Source organism: Euprymna scolopes, chromosome 31 (assembly GCF_053919585.1).
Source record: "Euprymna scolopes isolate OS-2025 chromosome 31, ASM5391958v1, whole genome shotgun sequence".
NCBI classification, from domain to species: Eukaryota; Metazoa; Mollusca; class Cephalopoda; order Sepiida; family Sepiolidae; genus Euprymna; species Euprymna scolopes.
In genome coordinates this window covers 11,369,415-11,381,840 of record NC_136512.1, presented here as the reverse complement: position 1 = coordinate 11,381,840, position 12,426 = coordinate 11,369,415, and the positions used below count along the sequence as shown (strand labels likewise).

At 34.8% G+C, this 12,426-nt stretch overlaps 1 protein-coding gene and 1 pseudogene across 1 annotated transcript; both read left to right on the top strand.

Moving 5' to 3' along the window:
- The first annotated feature begins 487 nt into the window (after positions 1–487).
- LOC145255499 (SCAN domain-containing protein 3-like) lies at positions 488–2,301 on the top strand. The gene is made up of 2 exons (XM_080113962.1): positions 488–869; positions 1,958–2,301. Exons 1-2 carry the CDS (start codon positions 488–490, stop codon positions 2,299–2,301), a joined length of 726 nt encoding a protein of 241 aa, XP_079970088.1.
- A 4,624-nt stretch (positions 2,302–6,925) lies between these two features.
- Positions 6,926–7,042, top strand: LOC145255892 (5S ribosomal RNA; annotated as a pseudogene).
- The last annotated feature ends 5,384 nt before the right edge of the window (positions 7,043–12,426 follow it).

The following is a 12,426-nucleotide window of genomic DNA, read 5'->3' as shown; positions in this document are numbered from 1 at the left end:
GCTTTAAAATGAGTGATGATTTAAAATGAGTGATGCTTTAAAATGAGTGATGCTTTAAAATGAGTGATGATTTAAAATGAGTGATGCTTTAAAATGAGTGATGATTTAAAATGAGTGATGCTTTAAAATGAGTGATGCTTTAAAATGAGTGATGATTTAAAATGAGTGATGCTTTAAAATGAGTGATGCTTTAAAATGAGTGATGATTTAAAATGAGTGATGCTTTAAAATGAGTGATGATTTAAAATGAGTGATGCTTTAAAATGAGTGATGCTTTAAAATGAGTGATGCTTTAAAATGAGTGATGATTTAAAATGAGTGATGCTTTAAAATGAGTGATGATTTAAAATGAGTGATGATTTTAAATGAGAGATGGTTTACTGGCATTAAAAATGAAATTAGCAAAATAATAGCAAAGGCAGGAAAACCCCATAATGTTGGTGAAACAGTAACTTTACCAGCAGTGTCTGTTATTATTTCGTCAGTTATGAAACAAAATGCCAGTGAAATTATTAATTCCATCCCTTTAAGCAACTCTTCTGTGTCACGACACATTGATGAAATGACAGAGGATGTAAAAAAAACAAAACAATTGATAGCCCATTTGCAAGTGAAGCAGTTTGCCCTTCAACTTGAAGAATCCACTTTAAGAGATAATGAGGCCATTTTATTAGCATATGTTAGATTTAACAGTGATGAAGGACCCAAAGAGGAAATGCTTTTTGCTAGAAGTCTTGTGACAGACACAAAAGATGAAACGATTTTTGCTGAAGTTGTTACTTATTTCCAGGAAAACAACATTTTTCCACTCAAAAATATAATCGTTTGTGCTACTGATGGTGCACCTTCGATGACAGGCAGATACAAAGGTTTTATTGCACATTTTTTTATTACATTTTCACCCGAACAAGACAAATTGCCACTTTAGTGTAGGGGCCACTATCAGGTGCAACAACTACTGGGGTACTATGTAGGGATTTGGGCAGCAAGATGTCGGTTCACGTTACACTTGAACTTCTGCATGTCAGTACTGTTGAGGAAGCAGGGACCTGGAATGGAATTCCAAAGTCTAGTGGTTCTGGGGAAGAAACTATTGGAGTAAAAAGATCTTTTACATCTAGGGATCTCTACAGTGTCGGGGTGGATTTTAGCAGCCTGTCGGGTTTTTCGAGGGTGCTCACGTCGTGGGGACACAAGTGATTGCAGTTCGTCAGAGCATTCACCACTAAAATACTTGTAGAACAGGCAGAGGGATGCAACATTTCGTCGATGGGACAGAGGCTGAAGCTTAGATGCCAGTTCAGGGCCTATCAGGTTTGCGACTCTCTTTTAAAAAAAGCTGTCCCGCAAGTATTTTGTATTCACTGCGTGATACACCGTCAACACTTACTTGCAAAGAAAATGAGCGCACGTCTTCATAATACAAGTAATTAACCATATTAAATCAAATTCTCTCAGAGACCGCCTTTTTCATGAATTATGTAAGCAAAATAGAGAAGAGTTCGAGTGGCTTGTATTACACATAGAGGTGAGATGGCTATCAAAGGGGGAATTGTTTCAACGTTTCATTGCACTTTGGGATTCTATTGTTTCCTTTCTTGCTAACACACAACTTGGAGAACAGCTGCTTGCAAATAAATGCGATGTGTTTTTCTCATCAGATATATTTGAAAAACTGAATTCACTTAATAAACAGCTCCAAGGAAAAGATTCTGATCTGATATCTAGTAAAAGTACTATTGCTGCTTTTCTGAGGAAACTACAATTGAATATGAATAATATCAGGTGTCATGCATTTGAACAGTTTCCTTGTTTTACCTCTGGTAGCAGCGATTTGCAAGATGAAGATTTGCATTATATGCTGAATATATGGAAAATATGCATGCAGATATGCAAACTCGGTTTAGTGACCTACTCATGATGGTTATACCAAGTTGAGTTTCAATTCCTTTCGAAGTTAATGATGCCGATATAGACATATCTTTGCAAGAGCCTCTCATTGAATTACAAAGTGATGAAATTATGCATGCAGAAGTCAAAGATGGAAAGTACAATGTATGGAAGACAAATGATGCTGCTACAAAGTACCCTTTGTTCTGGGATGAAGCACAGCTCTACGGTATTGCTCTTCTAACATCTTATCTTGTTGAATCTGGATTTAGTCGTGTTTCTCAACTGTTATCAAAAGCTCGCAATGGACTTGACATTGTGAAAAGAGGAGCCCTTCGACTATCATTAACATCAATGGAACCAGATATAAAGAAACTCGCCGAGCAACATCAACCACAGGGATCTCACTGAATAAAAATGCCCCCCCCTCTCTCTCTCTCTTTTAATCACGCATTCCACTTTAACTGTTTATCAAAACTTTTAACCAGTGTACATAAATGCTGCAGTGAATTCAATTGTCTGAAGAGCTCTGATCTCCATCGGTTAGACCATGGGAGAAACATTGTAATATTGTAATACAAGATATTGGTAAAGAATTATTATCACTCTAATTTAGATTATTATTATTATTATTATTATTATTATTATTATTATTATTATTATTATTATTATTATTATTATCATAATTATTATAGTTGTTGTAGAATACTTTATTTGCATTAAATTAGTTTTTATTTAAAAATAAAGCTTTATTATATAATATTTCCTTGATTATTAAAACCTCAAAATTTATATTAGTGAAAAATAGGAGATTGTCTTATGACTAATGGTTATGAAGGGGCCCACCAAGATAAAAAAAAGGGAAATCATTTTTATAACCAACGGCTGTGCTAAACAACCAATCAAAACGTCCCAAAATTATTATAAAAATTTTCGAATTTTGGATTCAATCAGTTCGCCGTTTACTATGTCACGGACCGCATTTAATTCTTGGCCGCCATCTTGGTTACTGATCTGAACTACGCCACGATCTTTGTGCAACACAATATCTCAGAAATTAAGAGGTTAACTACGCCACAGACCGCATTTGATTCTTGGCCGCCATCTTGGTAACCGATCTGAACTACGCCGCCATCTTGGTTACTGATCTGAACTACGCCGCCATCTTTGTTCAACACAATGTCTCAAAACTTAACAGGTTATGGGCCCAGCACACTTTTGAGTAAAAAAAGGTTGAGAATCACTGATCTAGACGAAAGGACGCCAACAATATTCCCCTGATTATACACTACCATAGAGATTAATAACTACACGGAAACTCAAGTACTCTTTAACAAATTAAATAGGTAAATACTTTTTGAGATGAGGATTATTTATTCGCATTATTTTAATTCCTCTGACTACTACTCTCATCTTAAATGTTATTTTCGCAATGTTTCGGTCGATATAACCTTCGACCTTCTCCATGTGTATGTTGTCGAACTCAGGAATCTTTTTCGCGGGAATCTGCACGGAATTTCGAACGGAACACTTTATTTAATCTACGGAGGCGGGGTAAGCATGTTCTCGTTCCATCAGCCATAATAGGGAAGAAGTCCTAAGTAATTGTGATTTTGAGAGTCGGCCGCACGGTGGATTGAACCTTCAACCTCTAGAAGAGTGTACTTTTACAACTGAATTTTAATAAGTGCTTTGATCATTAGGCTACGAGTTATGTTCAAAATTCTGTGCGGATTTTACAGTTCGACAGAAAAATTCCTGAGTTCGACAAGATACACCTAGTACCCCTGAAAAGGTCCGAGGTTACATCGACCGAGACGTTGTGAAAAATGAAACTTAAGATGCGAACAATAGTCCGAAGACACTAAAAATAGGAATAATTGATCTCCATCTAAAAAAATTCAGAGACAAATAATAGTTAATTAATAGAATATTCTTTTTTAAAATCAATATGCAAATATCAAAATATTTCAGCGGATGTTCTGCTGAATTGGCAGGTCAAGAATAGACGCAAAGAGTTTCAAAAAATTGTGGCGCTCGTAAAGCCACGTCATTAATAAACCCAGTCTGTTTCGCATGGCGAAGCGTGTCCCTCTCCTCGTTTCGACAACGATCGTTTGGATCACAAATTTGCCGAGAAAACTAAGATATTTTTTTATTGTTTGCTGGTGTTGTCGGAATTCGATTTCCCGATATTTTTCTACTAGCGAGGAGTGGGGGCGGTTTTGCCCGGGCGTAAAATACGTTTAATATGATATTTTAATTTTTCCACATTTCGTATTTATTATGAAAGAGTCGTGATTTCCAAAGTTGAAAAAAAAAATTATTTGGGTACCATCAGCTAGAATCGCTGTAGCATTTAAAGCTGGTGACGTTACCACTGTACCAACGTGTCACGTATCTGAACTAATTAAAATTAAAAATAAAAAATAAACTAAGCTGAATGTACAAAATTATTATGATTATTCAATTTTGACCCATTTTTGACTCCTTAAAAATCATTTTATCGACTAACGACCCATAAAAGAACGATCCGTAAAAAAAATTCAATAATTTGAGACTCCTAGCCTTTTAGTTTCGGAGAAGATAGAGTTAAAAAATATGGAGATAGACCCTTTTATATATTAGATTAAGAATGTTTCTAAAACGATATGTACTTACGGGAAAGACCACGTGAAGGTTGCCTACATCCCTAAGTGAAAGTGTTTATTTCTGTGGAACACGCTGGACTGGAACTTTGCACAACTCGGTTGCCAGTTTGTGTCGTTAACCGCTGAGCTACTGTTACCTTTCTGCTGCGTGTCCTGGATTTATTAAGCAAATAAATCTGGAAAAGTATTGAGTCAATGTTTTGGAGGCTAAAATGATTTCGGATCAATTTCTCAGAAGGTCAAACTCTCTCCCAACATTTTCAAAGTGATCCACAAAAAAACCTGACGTGGTAACGTGAAATTTTATCGGAACAATGTTTGAGACGGTTTTTTTTTTTTTTTTTTTTTTTTTTTGTGCCCAGCACTCAATTGTTTCGCACTCTTCATGTGCTCGGAATTCCGATCAATTTGGCACGGCCTGTGAATCAGCAAATCGTGCAAACGACAACCGGGCGGATTAAATCCGCTTAAATATGACAAGATTTGTCTGATCGTCTTCGACCGTTGACAAAATTATAAATAACTAGAAGGTATGAGCATTATTTCCGAATTTTTAAAGACCGCAATAATAAAAGACGCCATGTTTTTAAAAAGATTCTTAATCGCTCAGCTATTATATTCCATTACGAACTAACCGCCCGGCATTACCCGGTCGTAAAATACGTTTAATGATATGTTATGATATGTTAATTAATGAAGATTTCGTATTTATTATTTTATTATATTGGACCCAACAAATAGTAATCATTTAAAAAGTTTAAGAGAAAAAAGACTCGTCGTGCGCCACCACCGAGAATCGAAACCAAAACGTTTAGCTTATGATTTACTTATTCCATTGACGTTAATGCCTGAGCTTTGAGGACATGTTTGCCGCAAGGATAAACATTTAAACATGAACCAATAGCTATTACCTTACGCATGCATATGCGTAATGCCGTCCTTCGACTTTCACCTAGCAAATTCCATTTTTTTTTTAACTTTTACACTTTTGCACCGATTTTCCCCGGCGAAAACTAAAATATAAAATCTCGCATGGATTGAATACCCTATATATAAAGTTTCACGTCTGTAGACCAAAACTGACAGAGGAATTTGGTAAGCAAATTTTAAAAACATATATATATATATATATATATATATATATATATACGCATACAAACATATACATAGAAAGAGGTTTGCGTTTACTATAACTTACTATACTTACTATAATTTACGCAAATATTACGCATGTATAAATCATATAGAATATTTGCATGAATATAATTACACGTAATAGTTAACTAAAGATGATCGTGCCATAAAAAAACAGAAAAAAAAACTAATAGGGAATTAATTGAAATGATTGTTTAAGAGAGTATTCAAATTAGTTAGATCTTTTGCAGATGAATGCAGTTCCACGACCCATATATAACAAAGTTGTATTTTCTTTTTAAATAAAAAGAAAAAAAAGGGGTTGTAATATGAATATCAATTGCACAAGCCCCCCAAATTTTTAGGAGTATAGATTCTTGAATATGTTTTTAACCAACCATTCAAAGCGCCACACAAACAAGAAAATAACCAAAGAGAGCGACCCGTATGTACTTAGAGAAATTATAATAGTCCAAAGATATGACGGAACGAAACAACGATGATTTGAGTTGAAATATTCTTTTTTTTTACACAGTGATCACCACTTATCAAGGCCCGGAAGCCACTCAGGGATAAGGATTATTGCAAGTACATTACGTTAGTGTGGAGATTTGATGAAGTGTTTGCTTAAGGGGGCGGTTCATTAGGAATTTGTTAACGTTGGACTTGAACACATCCAAGTTGTAGTCCGGTGGGAAGCAGGCAGACGGAACAGAGTTCCACAGGCGTGCACTTCTAAGAAAGAAGCTTTGTTCATGGAATCCGCGTTTTGATTTAGGCACAGATAAAGAGTGGGGAAAACTTTTGACAGTGGATTCAGCTAGATGGGTGTTTTTCATGAAAGATTGGCGAGGGGGGACCAGAGATTGGAGTTCAGACGAGCACCTGCCATGGAAATTACGATAAAACAAGGATAGGTTCGCAACGTCTCTTCTGTAGGAGAGAGGTTGCAGGGTAGAGAAAAGGGCATCTCCCACTAAGCCACGAAGTCTATTTTGTACTCTGTCAAGGCAGGATAGGCTGTTTTCAGCAGCTCCTGCCCAGATATGGCAGCAGTATTCCACCCTTCCATTCCATATATATCCAATAGAGAACACCCGATAACTACGATGAGGAGATCTATTATTTTCGTCAAAATTGGAAAAATTTTCAAATTGACTTTGTTGCGGATTTGGTGTTTATTTCGGTCGACTCTTTATACGAAGAATCACATAAGGATTTCGCTTTTATTTTCATACTATTATAACAATGAATACGACATAATCACGTTGACACACCGGTTCTCGCCAGACCACCGAAGTTAAGCAACGCTGAGCCTGGCTAGTACCAGATGGGTGACCATTTGGGAATTCTAGGCGCTGTATGTGCTCTCCGCTTATCTCGGCCTTGTTTCCAGTCGTCCTGTACTTCAACTTGACACTGGTATGCAACAATGTCGACTCAGGAGAGGCGTGGTTGGAAACTACGCAACTCTTGCCGCACAAATTTCACGCGCGCAGGCACCCTTACAGTGGGTATCCGTAGTCTGTCAAGATTGAAGGAAACCACATTATAACTATAATGAGGATCTCTGTTATTTTCGTCAACATTTGAAACATTTTCAACTTTTCAACAGCCTTTTGAATACCTTGGTAAAAGCCAAAGGCCAAAGGAGAGTAAACTCCAACAATAAATCCGGTTTGTATTCGATAGGCAGATGGTGAAGCATTGCCACACTTTTTAGGCAACTCATACAGCTGCGCTGGCTCCGACCGTGTTGGCTTGCCTCTCCGGTAACTAAGCCAACCTAGGCCTCCTTATCAGACGTCTAGACCTACACCCGAAGAGGAAGCTCCATCTTCAACTTTACAGACATAGCAGGTGCTGCAGTGTATCCGACTAGATGTAGAATGTCATTCTTATTAGACAAGAGGTGGCAATAAAAATAACAATCAATGGAGAATTAGCTCTATTATAATAAATACGAAATCCACATGAATTAAAATATGTGGTACTATTTTTGCTAGTACTACTGGTCGTCGTGGTCCCCGCCATGGCTCTCTCTCTCTCTCTCTCTCTCTCTCTCTCTCTCTCTCTCTATATATATATATATATATATATATATATATATATATATATATATATATATAATTACATTTATCTTTACATAAACAGTAATTTGTTGCTACACAGTCATGAGCATGTTTCGGTCTTCAAGTATTTAGTAAGTAGAGACATCTTCAGGCAACAAGGCTTATTTTCGAAAGCGGAATTTTTAATTAGAAAATAAGCGTTGTTTCCTGAAGAGGTCTCTAGTTGCTAAATACTAGAAGACTGAAACATGCTCATGACTGTGTAGCAACAAATTACTGCTTATGCAAAGACAAATTGAAAATGTAACTTGCTATATTTCCGTATTGAGTACTTTCGTATTAACCTCGTTATATTTTACTGGTTACCCCACCTTTGAAAAATAGCAACCTCAAATTATATATATATATATATATATATATATATATATGTGTGTGTGTGTGTGTGTGTGTGTGTCTGTGTGCGTGCGTGTGTATGTGTGTGTGCGTACGTGTGTGCGTACGTGTGTGTGCATAAGTTAAATTACGATGAGTCATTTCAAAAGTTATGCTTCCTATATTTTATTTAACGCGAATGGATCAAACGAGATTGCAAATTGCAAATTGCATTTTTATGATGACTGAATTAATGCATTGATGACCTGAAAGTTTCATCTCTCTGTTGCAGATATTAACGGTGTGAGACTCTAAGAAAGCAACCTCTGTCATGGACCAGCGTTATAAGCAAATATATGTGTCGCGGAATTCCTCCATACAGAAAAATTGAATCGATCAACATTCATCGGCGCCTGATGAACGATTACGATGTCAGCACAGTTAGGAGATGGGTTCGTCGATTTAAGTGTGGCGAAAGAGATGTGAGTGACGAATAGACAACCATGCACACCCACTAATCCATCACTGGAAAAAGTGCTTTGAGTATGGTGGTTACTATGTAGAAAAATAAATTCTGGAGCACAAAAGGTCGCTCGTCTTTATGGTACCGCTTCCAGTTTCGTAGCTCTTTAACTTATTTTAGCTAAACGTTTATTACTTTTGGGACAACCATCAGAGAATGCCCCACGTGTATTAGTCTACGCGTCGAAAAATATTGTCTTTAGTTAAATACATGTGAACTTATCTAATTTATAAAACTCGCCAGGTCTGTCTGTCTGTCTGTCTCCGTATTTTTAAACTCTATGTCTTGCGAGACTATGGGTCTTTAGCCGGTTAAAACATTTTTAAGGTGTCAAACAGGGTTCAAAAGGGAAAGAAATCCTTATACATTCTATACATTCATCATAGTTTATTTTTAATCAGTTCATATGCGTGTCACTTTGGTACAGTGGTAACGTCACCAGCTATGAATGCTACAGTTTTGCTTTCGGTTTCGATTCTAGCTGATGGCACCCAAATATTTTTTTTTTTTACTTTTGAAATCGCGAGTTTATGATAATATATAGGAAATCTAGAAATATAAAATATTATACTTAAGCATATTTTACGACCGGCGTTAGTTTAATAGATATGGTTTGGGAAAATCCTCTTTTGCAATTATGTTTCATTCTTTGTATATACCAACCATTTTTTGCTTAGAAGTGCTATGTTTTTCTAACATAGCAACAGAGTATACATAAATGAATACCAATATATATCAAGTTTCAAATCTAGGGGTCAAAAAGTTTCAAAGTTTGTTAGAGACAGTTCTGCACATAGGCAAGATCAATTATATATATATATATATATATATATATATATATATATATATATATATATATATATTCAAACGAAGCAAGCAATAGAAAATGCAAACAAATTAAAAACGAAAATTTACAGAGTAGTTTGGAAGATACCGTTTTTCACATAGACAGACAGATAAAGTTATATGTATATATATATATATATATATATATATATATATATATATATATATATATATATATATATATATAGTAAGTTATAAAATGTATATGGCGATTAAGCTACACTGAATATTCCGCGTTTCATCCACTTTAGGATTCTTCAGGCTTATGCGCGAATTCTCTCTCTCTCTCTCTCTATATATATATATATATATATATATATATATATATATATATACATATGGTTAGAGTTGCCGATCTATTACAAGATCTAAGGTTTTATTTAACAATCAGTTTATTCAACATATAAAAACAACGGTACATTTTCAGACCTGTTTCGTTTATGTAGAACAATCATTATTTTTATATTAATATTGAATTTTCTTTACGTATACTCAACAGAAAAAAAATCATTGTTTTTTTCTTAGAAATAAATAAGCATGACCATATGTTGGAAAGTAAACATATAGACGAATTCACATGGTGTGTTTATTTAGGTTGCCAAATTCATATATATATATATATATATATATATATATATATATATATATGCATAAGGAGATATAAAATAGATAGGGAAGTAGCAACAAAGATAAAAGAAAAGGTCACTACGCAACATCAAAGCAGATGAAAGGCAATTCCAATCTGCTTTAAATATCGGCCGGTCTTTCATCTTCATCACATCACGCCAGCATCGCAATCAGCACGTGCCCTTAGTTTCCGTGGTGAAAGTCGCTGCTCACATGACTGTCAATGCTGCATACCATTTGGTGTTGCTGCTGCTTGCACATTATTGTGCGGCCATATTGAGAGGAACAAAGGTTTTCCATTTCAAAGCAGAATGTGAACAGCCTGCAATTTCTGCTTCTGTAGTTAGAGCGCATACGCAAAACATTGCATTTTGTTAAGTATTTTTTTTAGAAACATTTATTTGTAAACCACGTTAATATGCAAATATTTTATTTTAAAAAAATTCTTCAGTTTTTTAAAACTTGGAATTTTTCTTATTAATTTCGGATAACAAAATATATATCATCATTTTTTTGTTTTTAGTGTTCTTGCATGCGATACTGTGGAAACCCCCTCTTTACTTTAAGAGTGAGAAGGCTGATGCCGCTTGCTTGAAGCATTCTACATAGTGTGAAAGGAGTTGTGTATGAAGGCTATATCAATGCGGTTCGTGGGAAACACCGTGAACGTATGTTACTATATAAAATAATAATAATAATATTAGAAGAAATTTTCAATATTTTTCAATTATATTATGTTTATTTGCCAACAGAATGTGTCGTACAAAATGCTGGGTGTTGATGACACTAATTTTCGAGAGTTTTATCTCTTTTTCAAGGGAGAAAATAAAAAGAAACGCATACAACGGAAATAAAAAAATAAAGATTAAAACAGACGAAGGAGAATCTCGACAAACAACTGCAAACGTTTCTTTTTATTTTCTCCACCGAAGAAGAGGTAATACGCTAAAAAATTAGGGACATCAACACCTACCATCTTGTACGACATATTATGTTGGTCAATAAATGAAATATAATTGAACATTCCTTTTGACCAGTAAGCAGCTATTTTTACCGGCTAAAAGCCAAAGCGAATTTTTTTCGTCAAGTCGAAATCCGCTAAATATCAAGTTTCAAATCTATGGGCCAAAAAATGTCAAAGTTTGTTAGAGACAGTTCTGCACATAGACAAGGTCAATTATATATATATATATATATATATATATATATAGAGAGAGAGAGAGAGAGAGAGAGGGAGGGAGAGAGGGAGAGATAAAATCAAACGAAACAAGCAATACAAAATGCAAACGAATTAAAAAAGAAAATTTACAAAGTAGTTTGATAGATACCGTTTTTCACATAGACAAAGATATATATATATATATATATATATATATATATATATATATATATATATATATATATATATATATATATATATATGGTTAGAACTGCCGACTGTCAACAGGCTGATTGTAGGTTCGATCCATGGCTGGAAAAAGATGTATGTCTGGCTTCGCTGATGAGTTGTGATACGACGAAACAGTACTGTATGTGGATGACTATATATACATATAAGCCTGAGGAGTCCTAGAGTGGATGAAACGCGGAATATTCAGTGTAGCTTAATCGCCATATATATTTTATAAATTAATAACTAGCTCTACCTACGTATTGAGCAGTTTTGAAGTAAATACTTAAAGTTTACGCATAAAGCTATACTTTCGTATATTAATTTTATGCGAGTAAATGAAGTAGTTATATATATATATATATATATATATATATATATATATATATGTGTGTGTGTGTGTGTGTGTGTGTGTGTGTGTGTGTCGCTCCCCATTTGGGTAAGGAAAAATTATTCCTGGTTTCCCTTAAGGTAATACAATTTGTTCAAAACAACACCGCAGGCAAAATAAACAATGAAATAGGAACTATATTATTCAAACATGATTATATGTTTGTTATTTTTGGTGATTTCGAAATGTTTTAAAGCTTCACCACCCACTCATTTTGAGATCAAATTTCAAACAATTTTTACAGTTCATATGTCACCTTCTCAGCTATATTTTGAAATAAATATTTTCAATTTTCGTTCATTAAAACAAAAGTTATAATAAAATCATTGGTGTCAAAACTTTTCAGAATAAGGAACGTGAAAGACGGTTTCTTCTTATTGGCTGTTGGTTTCCATAGCAACTTTTTCGTCGTCAACACCTTCATAAATCATAGCGAGAATGTCGCTCCCATGCCATCTTATTTGGGTTATATAGGCAGAGTTAACAAAAGTGATGATCTTACTGTGCTAGGGATGATAATCTTTCGTTTG